Below are 12,503 nucleotides of genomic sequence, written 5' to 3'. Positions count from 1 at the left end.
TTCTTCTCACTCCTTGTATTATAGCTGAAGTAAACTATATTCTGTTCTTTAATATCTTCTGACAGTGTCCTAACCCTGTGTCTTATTTTATGGTGTTATAATACATCTTTCATGAAGTGCTTTTGTCCATCTCTCTTCTGTAAAACTTTCCTTTGTTCCCCAAGCATGGAATAACTTTTCCTGCCTCTTCACTGCCATAACTCTTTATCTGTACCTTGTATTATGATCATTATTTTAGGTACTTACCTTCCTGGTCCATAAATTCCTTGAAGTCATGGTTTATCTTATACATATTTTTATGACTCTTTCCTTCTACTTGTTTCCATCCTCCTAGCCTAATATAGTTTCTGGGCCAATCTTTTAAACAGAAACAAATACCAAGAGTAGATATTTGATGCTTCTAAATTATTTTTAGCTCTTCTCCCTAAAAATACCTTAAATCTTATTACAATACATTCTTCAAATTTTCAGATTCCAAAATCAAATGAGTAAGAAAGACATAAAAATTACAGGCAATTTTTTAAAAATTAAATTCTAGTTTAATAATAATTTTTAATATTGTATGTTTTAGTTGCATTGCTTGAAGATATATTTTGAAGGCTGGCATAAACAAACTAGGAAAGAAAGTTTTAGACTTAGATTGCCACTTAAAAAATGTTTTTCTTCATATTCAAACATAATTGAATTTCCAGTAATCAAAATGCCAAATTTTTTAATTTAAATCACTTTTTTTTTTTTTTTTTTTTTTTTTTTGAGATGGAGTTTCGCTCTGTCGCCCAGGCTGGAGTGTAGTGGCGCAATCTCAGCTCACTGCAAGGTCCGCCTCCCGGGTTCACGCCATTCTCCTGCCTCAGCCTCCCGAGTAGCTGGGACTACAGGCGCCTGCCACCTCGCCAGGCTAGTTTTTTGTATTTTTTTTTAGTAGAGACGGGGTATCACCTTGTTAGCCAGGATGGTCTCGATCTCCTGACCTTGTGATCCGCGCGTCTCGGCCTCCCAAAGTGCTGGGATTACAGGCTTGAGCCACCGCGCCCGGACTTTTTTTTTTTTTTTTTTTTTTGAGATGGAGTTTCGCTCTGTCGCCCAGGCTGGAGTGTAGTGGCGCGATCTCAGCTCACTTCAAGGTCCACCTCCCGGGTTCACACCATTCTCCTGCCTCAGCCTCCTGAGTAGCTGGGACTACAGGTGCCCACCACCACACCCGGCTAATTTTTTATATTTTTAGTAGAAACGGGGTTTCACTGTGTTAGCCAGGATGATCTCGATCTCTTGACCTCGTAATCCGCCTGCCTCAGCCTCCCAAAGTGCTGGCATTACAGGGGTGAGCCACCATACCCGGCTAAACCACTTTTGTTAAAATAACTTTGTCAGGGCATAAGTAGCATAGGGCCTGGCGTAAATTAGGTCTTCAGTAAAGGTTTGCTGAACTTAAGTGCATCATATGCTCCCAGGCCTCTTCAGATGCCATATCTTTTTAGTCTGTTTTTAGTAATTCGAAGACAACATTATGACCTTTCATTATTCATCTGTGTGCTAATACAGTTCTGTGGTTGTTTTCTTGTCTGTTCTTTGTCAGGCTGTCTCCAATATCCAGACTTCCTCCTGCCTTTGTAATTTGCTGCTTTTATTTTATAGAATAAAACAAACCACAGGTACTTTGAAAAGAACATCTCTTAGCACCTCTATGGTCTCAGTGACAATCATGTATCCAAAGAAAAGCCAAGCTTAGTATGGATGTTATATTAAATAAGATTCCAAGTGAGATGTAAAGTCTATAGTTTTTTTGTTTTTTTGCAGGGGGAGGGGTGCTTTTTGTGTTGGCAAATTCAGCCAGCATGAGGTTTTTTGTTTCTTTTTTGTTTTTTTGCCTTAAATCTGGATTCTAAGTTATGTTCTGGGGCTTGAAATTACCAGAAGCCTGACTGGATTTTGGGAAGTTGGGGAGGGAGTTCTAGTTCATAGGTGATATACAGTCTTTACTCTTCAGATATCTTCACTCACAAATGAAGGTAGTAGTGACAGAGAGAATGAAAACAGACACCTTTTTGCCTCCTTTAAACTTTGTTTTGGTCACATGTTCAAGTGATATATATGCTACATTCTGTTTTGATTTGGGTCAATATGGTATAAGGAGAACATTAGAAGATTTGATTCTGCTGTTGCTACTCACCAGGTGATTGGACAAATCTTTCTTTAAGTTTTTTTTTTTTTTTTTTTTTTTTTGAGACGGAGTCTCGCTCTGTCGCCCAGGCTGGAGTGCAGTGGCGCAATCTCGGCTCACTGCAAGCTCCGCCTCCCGGGTTCACGCCATTCTCCTGCCTCAGCCTCCCGAGTAGCTGGGACTACAGGCGCCCGCCCCTGCACCCGGCTAATTTTTTCTATTTTTAGTAGAGACGGGGTTTCACCATGGTCTCGATCTCCTGACCTTGTGATCCGCCCACCTCGGCCTCCCAAAGTGCTGGGATTACAGGCATGAGCCACCACGCCCGGCCTATCTTTCTTTAAGTTTTCTGAGTCAACTTTCTCTTTTATAATATGGGGATAATTATTCTGTCCACCTTACAAGGTTATGACAGAATGAGAATAAGGTTAATGGTGTGAAATCCTTTAAAACATCGAAATGCTACGTAATGTGTGTTCTGTTTACTATTGGTATTTAAACTGTACCTGGAAAAAGACTGTTCTTTTACTGAGTATAGTACTATTACCAGTCTTAATGTGACTTTTTTCCTGAGCAGCTTGTTCTATATATTCGTGTAGGCAAAAACAGCTGGAAGACATCCTGGTTCTGGCCAAACAGTTCCATGAGACAGCTGAGCCTATTTCGGACTTCTTATCTGTCACAGAGAAAAAGCTTGCTAACTCAGAACCTGTTGGCACTCAGACTGCCAAAATACAGCAGCAGATCATTCGACACAAGGTAGGGAATGGTTACAGTAAATGAAAACAGAAAACTGGATTTAGAAATCCTAGAAATGAGTAAACTGCCTGCAGCGTTCTCGAGGATGTGTGTTTTGTGGGTTTAACTTAAAATATGATCAGATTATTAATTGGAAAAGTCACATTCTTGAAATACAAATAGAAATTGATAAGCTACCATTGGAATAAACAGCTTTTGTTCCCAATTTTTGTATTATTTTTGCCCTTCAGTCAGTGAATTTTTTAATTGTTTAATTTGTTGTATCATTTGTTAATTCATTTTGTGTTTACTTTTCATTTATTTTGTTTCTGTTATTCATTTTTTCCATCTGGATTTCCAGGCTCTGGAAGAAGACATAGAAAACCATGCAACAGATGTGCACCAGGCAGTCAAAATTGGGCAGTCCCTCTCCTCCCTGACATCTCCTGCAGAACAGGGTGTGCTGTCAGAAAAGATAGACTCATTGCAGGCCCGATACAGTGAAATTCAAGACCGCTGTTGTCGGAAGGCAGCCCTGCTTGAACAAGCTCTGTCTAATGCTAGGCTGTTTGGGGAGGATGAGGTGGAGGTGCTCAACTGGCTGGCTGAGGTTGAGGACAAGCTCAGTTCAGTATTCGTAAAGGATTTCAAACAGGATGTCCTGCACAAACAGCATGCTGACCACCTGGTATTCATGTTTCCATTTTTATTGGTTATGTTATTTTGTTATTTTGATTCATGTTTCTCTTCATTTATTTATTTTTTTTCTTCATTACACACACTTCAACTTTATTTTATACACAAGTACCTAGTTTGTGGACTTGTTGACTGCCTATCTGTTTTTGAATGAGTCCATGGAAATACTTATATTTAACAAGTTGAATCAGTAATTCTAGAAGATAGTACAGGGTGTAGTCAGTCAGGGGCCATCTGAACTCCAACTCATGATTTACGTTATTAGCTGATGGGTCACTAAGATTCTATTTGAGCAGTTTTATGAAAGATAATGTACTTTAACAAAAGCAGATCTATATATGTAGTGCCCAGGATTTGATATTAGATCAAGTTAGAACTTTTAGGATATTTCTGGATTTGCTCAAATTCCAGGGATTCTGTGTCATCTTAATAGAAGAGTTTGCCTTTTTCATTTCACTTTTATGAAATCTGTTTGGAAGCAGTAAAGATAGGTAATTTTTCTTATAGTCTGATTCTTTTGCTTCATTAACTTTAAACATGAAGAGAGTTTTTAACCAGGATTCTGTTTTAAGTCAATTTGTTCTTACTGAATTTCTTCTCTTGAACTTTCTGTTTATTCCTTACTTTGGACACAGTAGACAATTTTGCTAAATTTCACTTCTACCTTTCTTGGGTTCAGGTTTGGTACCAATAGATTGGTAAAGCTGATGTAATTCTAAGTTTTTCTCATCCAGTACTTAGGAAAGCTTGCCTATAGGTATCTGATTTAATTATTTTAAATAGTCAGTGGGCTCACCAAAGAGAAAATGAGGGGATCAAATATCTGATGTTTAAATTAAACTAGTATTCATCTCTTTACTTTAAATTTGGTCTCTTAAGGGTCTCACATTTTGTTTCCTTTGTAGTGCCACAGTTTTGGCATTAATGGTATTCTTTCCTTTCAGGCTTTAAATGAAGAAATTGTTAATAGAAAGAAGAATGTAGACCAAGCTATTAAAAATGGTCAGGCTCTTCTAAAACAAACCACAGGTACTTTGAAAAGTGCGTCTCTTAGCACCCCTATGGTCTCAAAGACGATCATGTACCCAAGGAAAGGAGTTCCCTGCCTTAGCCTCTTCTCTATGTATATATGAGAAGCTTAGTATTCACTGATTGTATTCCCTGCTGTGCTCCAGAAGGTTATTTCCTGCTAAATCTTTTGAAAACTACAACGTTGTCTCACATCTGGTTATATATGGTGATTTCGCCTCTCCTTCAATAGAGGAGCCAGCATCCACTGAAAGGTGCTGGGAACATCTAGAAACATTTGAAGCTGAACTCAGATTTTAATAATTCAGAAATGGCTTCTTTTATCCAGTTGAAAGTTTATTTTATTTCCCATTTGCCCTTAGTATGGGATGGGTGAAATCATTACCACAGAGAGAGAGAGCTTCTATGAAATTAAAGCTCTGGCCGGGCGCGGAGGCTCAAGCCTGTAATCCCAGCACTTTGGGAGGCCGAGACGCGCGGATCACAAGGTCAGGAGATCGAGACCATCCTGGCTAACACGGTGAAACCCGGTCTCTACTAAAAAAATACAAAAAAACTAGCCGGGCGAGGTGGCGGGCGCCCGTAGTCCCAGCTACTTGGGAGGCTGAGGCAGGAGAATGGCGTAAACCCGGGAGGCGGAGCTTGCAGTGAGCTGAGATCCGGCCACTGCACTCCAGCCTGGGCGACAGAGCGAGACTCTGTCTCAAAAAAAAAAAAAAAAAAAAAAGAAAGAAATTAAAGCTCTGATTTGAAGAAAGGGGATCAGAGAATCCTCATTCCTATATCTCTTAAATATGAATAATTGTGTGCTATCTTCCATAGGTGAGGAGGTGTTACTTATCCAGGAAAAACTAGATGGAATAAAGACTCGTTACACAGACATCACAGTTACTAGCTCCAAGGCCCTCAGAACTTTAGAGCAAGCCCGGCAACTGGCCACCAAGTTCCAGTCTACTTACGAGGAACTGACCGGGTGGCTGAGGGAGGTGGAGGAGGAGCTGGCAGCCAGTGGAGGACAGTCTCCCACAGGGGAGCAGATACCCCAGTTTCAGCAAAGACAGAAGGTGAGCTGTTATTTTACCGTAAAAGGAAAAAAAGCCTTCCTCTTTATCAGAATCCTTAAGTTTTATCAACCTTGACCTTAAATATGAACTAAAAATGTGTGCCCCCCTTTCTTGTTTACTCATGGACAGTAAGAATTGACATAAAGACATGTATGTTACACATACATTATGAAGAAGAAAGTTGAATCAAGTTTGCTTTGTAACATTTTATAACTTACCTCTATTATTTATTCTCTAAAGAGTGCTTCATGGTTTTATTTGATTTCTCTGCAGGATCTAGTATAGTTCTAGATGCATAGAACTATTGTATAGGTACTTGTTAGGTTAAATACTGAGCCTTTGGTTAAAGCATTATTTGTCATTTCTGTTGAAGCAAGGAGATGAAAGAAGTATTACTTGTTTTACCCAGAGACAGTCTGGCTCAAAAAGTCTTACAGACAATTCTAAACAAGCAACAGTGAAGTCTAGTCAGGCTTCAGAATGATTGAAAAATCTGAGATGAGAAAAAAATAACTGAAGGAAGGAGGTCAGAGTCCTGCTGGGATGTGTGGTGGTAGAGATAGCACTTTCCACCCAGCACAGCTGCTGATGTGCTTTATTTAGCAAGGTATGGCCTGAAAACTCTTTTCCCTCCTTAGGAATTAAAGAAGGAGGTCATGGAGCACAGGCTGGTGTTGGACACAGTGAATGAGGTGAGCCGTGCTCTCTTAGAGCTGGTGCCCTGGAGAGCCAGAGAAGGGCTGGATAAACTTGTGTCCGATGCTAACGAGCAGTACAAACTAGTCAGTGACACTATTGGACAAAGGGTGGATGAAATTGATGCTGCTATTCAGAGATCACAACAGGTAATGTTTATAATACCTCTGCATTAATATTTTAGACAGTATTGATGTGTGAGATTCAGTACTATGACCCACATAAATACAGACTCAGAAATAAGAATGAGCTCAAGCTAAATCTGATGGAATAAATATGTTTCATTGATGGGAAATGATTGGGTAGAAGTTTATGAAGATGGATCCGGGATTTGACCAAAATACTTGACCCCTTTGAGTAGAGAAGTACTTGGAGAAGAGTCTACATGAGGCCTTTTCTTAGCTAATGCCCTGCTAAGAAGGCTGATGGTGATGGGAGTAGATAATATCTAGATTCAAAAGGTCCAAATGCATCACAGTCTTAGTTTGACATGATTAACTCTCTTAGCATTAGATGGAAGAGGGGACGGAATCAAGAACTATAATTACTATCAAATATGCAAACCAAAATAGCAGAACTATCTAAAATAGAACCTTCTCAGTAAACACAGGTGTCATATTTCCCATGATCTTTTTTCCTTCCTGCTTTCTGGAAAAAAATCATTTGTTCTTTTGTGTAGCTGGATACATACCACTTAATGTGCCGCAGTACAAAAAATAAGTTAATATAACTCCGTAGGATCATAGTGATGAACGTATGCTTTTTGAACCACACAGAAATTTGCTCTGAGTCCAGGTGTATCCCCAATGTGTCTTTAGAGTTATCCCTAATCTTGGCCAGGTATGTCAATATGAAATTTATTGTGCTTGGGAGAAGCATATTTTAAATATCAATGTATATTGGCCAAGTTGAAGAGGAAGAGATAAAAGACTGGGGAGGTCAGGCATAGGAGACGGGGCTCACACCTGTAGTCCCAGCACTTTGGGAGGCTAAGGCAGGAGAATCCCTTGAGGGCAAGAGTTCGAGACCAGCCTGGGCAACATAACAAGACACCATCTCTACAGAAATATTAAAAAATTAGCCAAGCATGGTGGCAATTGCCTATGTAGTCCTAGCTATTAGAGAGGCTGAGGTGGGAGGATCACTTGAGCCTAGGAGTTAGAGGCTACAGTGAGCTATGATTGTGCTACTGCACTCCAGCCTGAGCAACAGAATCAGACCCTGTCTCTGAGGGGGCAAGGAAGGGGGGAAGATTGGGGAGCCTTCATGAAACAACAGTCACGTAGAACATGTTCTTTGTTTTCGTTATTACATAACCATTTAAAAATGGTGGTGTTCTTCTGGGGTTTTGTGCTACTTCAGCTGAGCGGGCACTTCCAAGTTAGCTTGACTCAGCTGTCTACTGCCATATTAGGTTTACATTTAAACATCTGACTAAACCTACTGTTCCATGTCTGGGTAGGAAAGAGCAATGGCAGGAAGAGTATAGTCTCATGAAAACACTGATTAGAAGCATATTTCTTTTGAAGGGGATTGATATCTGTTACTTCTAGCTGTAGAAACTGAGTTCTGTAACTTATTTTAAAGAAATTGAAATATGGTCAGTTCTAACTTGTTTGCATCTTGAATTGTGATTTTATGAAATTCTTCCCAGTTTTGACTCTACTTTGTGAGATATAAACTATATTACTGAAAATCCAGGCCCTGTTGTGTTAAATAAATTACAGTTCTGAGGAGACTTGGCTGTATATAATTTGTTTATTTTTCTTTAATACGTCTATTAGTATGAGCAAGCTGCCGATGCAGAACTAGCTTGGGTTGCTGAAACAAAACGGAAACTGATGGCTCTGGGTCCAATTCGCCTGGAACAGGACCAGACCACAGCTCAGCTTCAGGTACAGAAGGTATGTGCCCACTCTTTCCTGAGCTAACAGAATCATCAGTAACTTAGAGTGACAAGGAGAGTTTCGGACTATCTCATGTCAAGTGGAATAATTTAATGGCATGATGGTAAATAGAAATTAATTTTCTATGTACTTGGTTGAGACGAGGAAGAATTTTTTTTTTTTTTTTTTTGCTTTGTAAGAAAGGAAAAATAGGCCCATTAATCCATAATTAGCAATTTCCTTGGTGATTTTTAGGAGAGTAGAAATTTTTGTAAGCTAGTAAAAAGATAAGCTAAAGAAGATGTTGGATAGGCAAAGTGTCAAACTGTATAAGAACAATTTTTAATGTGGCTTTTTCATGGATTTTGTCTTAACCTTCAGTAACACAGGAAAAGGGTCTTTTTACGTCTTGACTTAACTACATTTTACTTTTCAAAGGCTTTCTCCATTGACATTATTCGACACAAAGATTCAATGGATGAACTCTTCAGTCACCGTAGTGAAATCTTTGGCACATGTGGGGAGGAGCAGAAAACTGTATTACAGGTGAATTACATTTATTTATTTGCCATATTGTTCCTGTCTTGATCATGGTGAATTAGAAGCACAATTGTGAAATGATGGTTTAAGGCTTTTTCCTTCCTGGACTTTTCTTATAATTGTTATTACAGTCCAGCTTTATCCTTCTAAAAGGTCATACCTAAGTTTTAAAAGGATTGGTCAAGATAGTTTGTTGACAGGTTTTTTTGTTTTGTTTTGTTTTGTTTTATAAAGGATATATTTAACCACAGTTTCCTCAGAAATACTCATAAACTGACTGAGCTACTCATCCTAAACATTTGAAGCATAAATGGCAGGTTTCTGGAGACTTTTTTTTAATCAGAAGAAAAATGACAGGCAAAACTTGGATAGGCAAAGATTCCATTGTAGCCCCTTAGATGTTCAGTTTTAAACTGATCCATTATAATAACACTATATTGGCCAGGCACGGTGGCTGATGCCTGTTATCCCAGCGTTTTGGGAGGCCAAGGTGGGTAGATTACCTGAGGTCAGCAGTTTGAGACCAGCCTGGCCAACATGGAGAAACCCTGTCTCTACTAAAAATACAAAAATTAGCTGGACCTGGCGGCGGGAACCTGTAATCCCAGCTACTCGGGAAGCTGAAGCAGGAGAATCCCTTGAACCCAGGAGGCGGAGGTTGCAGTGAGCCGAGATCACGCCACTGCACTCCAGCCTTGGTGACAAAGTGAGACACTGTCTCAAAAACATATATAATAATAATAATGCTATATCTAAGGTTGTGTGTCATTACTGAAAGATTAAATATGCTGTGTTTTTCTTACACTATTTTACTGCCTTTTAAACTTTTATCTTTTAAAAATTAGAAATAAAATATATGTATGATAGGAAAATTAGAAAATTTCAGGTAAATATAAAGAAGAAAATAAAAATCACTTCTAATCTTTATTCATATTTTAAAATAATTTATTTGTGTATTCTTTTAGACTTTTTAATGTATATATACCTACTTTTAAGAGTTTATAATAGTAATACTTAAACTTTTTTTTTTTTTTTTTTTTACTCACATAGGAAAAGACAGAGTCTCTAATACAGCAATATGAAGCCATTAGCCTACTCAATTCAGAGCGTTATGCCCGCCTAGAGCGGGCCCAGGTCTTAGTAAACCAGTTTTGGGAAACTTACGAAGAGCTCAGCCCCTGGATTGAGGAAACTCGGGCACTAATAGCACAGTTACCCCCTCCAGCCATTGATCATGAGCAGCTCAGGCAGCAACAAGAGGAAATGAGGGTAAGGAGCATGCCAAATTTCATTTTATTGCTCTAAAATGGTCTCTATAATTTATTTAAAAACAACATTTCTTAGTGTCTATAGGTGCAAGTTCTGTGTTAGGAAGTTAATTCTTAATCAGTTAGAATTCCTTTCATAATATATAATCTGAATTATTTCCTTTGTTGTTTAATATCAATTGATTAAACACTAAGATTATAGAGATATCGAGAACCTTGGAATGACAGAGCTAAAGAAACAACTCACTAAAAATCAATGGAATTTAAAATATTTCCGGGGATAGTAGCATGTTGTTACACTCAAGGTGTGGTTGGATGGTACTTTCTACTTAGGCACCAACTGGAGTGAAAGCCATGAGGTAATGTCAGAAGGCATTTGCTCTGTATAGTTAATGACACTTTAAAATGTTTATTTCTGGTTTATGGCTTGTGCTTATTGCTATTCCTATGAGTGGAAGGATATAAACTAGACTTAGCCAACAGTAAAGTCAAGGAGTGGTTGGATTGCCAAAAATGTTGCTATTCATAGCTTATCCAGCTTGGTATCTCAGTCTGGGGAGGTAGACAATTATTAAACCATGTAGAGTAAAATAGAGTACATAGAAGTACTTATGATTACAGAAGAGTGTGGAGTAGACTTGTATGACACAGGTGGTAGGGGAAGAGAAGAGAGGATGTTTCCAGGAAGGCTGCTAGGGTGATGAGACATCAGAACTGACTTTTTAAAATTAAGAGAATTGGGTAGAGTCAGAACCTAAGATTTAGGTGTTTTTCTGTTCCTGCACAAATGGTGAGATGCTGGGCCTTGCTGGTTTTTAACAATTTTGTTTGTTCCTCTTAAAGTTGATATTAGCTCTGAACAAAGTAAGTGAACTGGTATAAAAATATTCATTATGGTTTAATTATTTTTTTACCTAGCAATTAAGGGAATCTATTGCTGAACACAAACCTCATATTGACAAACTACTAAAGATAGGCCCACAACTAAAGGAATTAAACCCCGAGGAAGGGGAAATGGTGGAAGAAAAATACCAGAAAGCAGAAAACATGTATGCCCAAATAAAGGAGGAGGTGCGCCAGCGAGCCCTGGCTCTGGATGAGGCCGTGTCCCAGTCCGCACAGGTATGTGTGTGTCTGACACTCATAACCTTCAACTGTCTGCTGTTCTAAACAAGAGGTCTCTGTATCAGGTATGCCTCTGTGCTCAGCAATGTCCAGACCAGCATGTTAATACTTGATTGGTATATAGAACAGAAAGCTTAGCCTATCTGCATTTTTATTCCAAGGAACATTGGCATACTGACATTCTGAGGAGAGTGAAATGCATCTTGGCTGGTATATATTGTCTGTTGATGGTTTCTCTGAAAACTTTATGTTGTGATGATCCTTTAGCACATGATTTTGGATAAATCTACCTTGCAGATTCAAAAGCAGTGACTGCCTCAAAAAAGTACTTGTTGAACCTGTTACTTTTTAGCTTTAGAGCAACAGCACATTAGTTTTCTTAAGCAACCAGCTAACTCATATTTAAGATGCTTGAGTAGGGAGTAGTAAGAGCCAAAGAGAAGCATAAACCAGCAGAGGGGTTTAAAGCATGTAACTACATACTTTCAACTAATATATTACTCTTAGTGGTACTGTTGTCATGTCTGGGTATTTTATTCCTATGTTTAGTCAATATTCTTGGTTAATATTTGTACTTACTCAAGTTTCTCCCCCCACCTTCCGTCCCATCTCTCACTCACATTGTGGAATGTGTTACTTTGTGTTGTTGCTGCCTGCTCCTGTCTTCCCCACATCGTCACATTTCATTGTTGTGTTGACCGCGCCCACCATTACAGATTACAGAGGTAAGGTACCCATCCCCATTGGGACTAGGGTGTTCTTATAATGCTGAAAATTGAGGTCATTACCTATAAGGGAATTTCCCTTAACTTTAGTGGAATAAATTTAATTAGTGCAGTTTATTATGTCAGTTTCATCTGGGGTGGAACCTAGATGTGAGAGAGTGATGGGAAGTGATTTTGTTAAAAGGAGTCCCACCATGTTTTTTCTATAGGACACTTGAAATTGATAAGCCTTTCTCTAACTAAAACCAGAGTTGGTTTGAGATAGATTTTTTCTTAGGAGGCAAGCTTATCTGTTTTGCTCTCTTTTCTCCCCTCTCTGTATCAAATTTTAATGAGAACTTTTCAGTTGTAGTCATGTTCTTCAAAGTACCAGAAAACTGGGACAGTAATAATTCTTTAAGAACAAGGTTAGATTTGGTCTTCCTTAATTACCTTAAATTATTCCAACATTTTTTCCTCTTATTGTTCCATAAGGTGGGTCATTAAATTGCATGCCATGATACTTTTAAACTACAAGTCGTGTAGCATATTAAGTTCCCCATCCATTTACACAGCTGGTGGAGGGCATCTAACTT

General features: G+C 38.7%; 1 protein-coding gene across 25 annotated transcripts in view; it reads left to right on the top strand.

Moving 5' to 3' along the window:
- LOC105494777 (microtubule actin crosslinking factor 1) overlaps positions 1-12,503 on the top strand; it is a 390,378-nt gene that overhangs the window by 325,219 nt on the left and 52,656 nt on the right. For 21 of the 25 annotated variants that reach the window (XM_071095727.1, XM_071095735.1, XM_071095721.1 and 18 more), the window contains 9 exons: positions 2,761-2,920; positions 3,261-3,587; positions 4,540-4,624; positions 5,447-5,688; positions 6,327-6,533; positions 8,169-8,288; positions 8,709-8,816; positions 9,861-10,079; positions 10,997-11,200. In XM_071095727.1, the coding sequence (XP_070951828.1) occupies positions 2,761-2,920; positions 3,261-3,587; positions 4,540-4,624; positions 5,447-5,688; positions 6,327-6,533; positions 8,169-8,288; positions 8,709-8,816; positions 9,861-10,079; positions 10,997-11,200 (1,672 nt within the window). The remainder of the gene's footprint in view (positions 1-2,760; positions 2,921-3,260; positions 3,588-4,539; positions 4,625-5,446; positions 5,689-6,326; positions 6,534-8,168; positions 8,289-8,708; positions 8,817-9,860; positions 10,080-10,996; positions 11,201-12,503) is intronic. The other 4 variants (XM_071095715.1, XM_071095747.1, XM_071095754.1 and 1 more) reach the window with 1 other exon arrangement.

Source organism: Macaca nemestrina, chromosome 1 (genome assembly GCF_043159975.1).
Source record: "Macaca nemestrina isolate mMacNem1 chromosome 1, mMacNem.hap1, whole genome shotgun sequence".
NCBI lineage: Eukaryota > Metazoa > Chordata > Mammalia > Primates > Cercopithecidae > Macaca > Macaca nemestrina.
The sequence above is the reverse complement of the archived record's forward strand: the minus strand, read 5'-3'. Positions and strand labels throughout refer to the sequence as shown.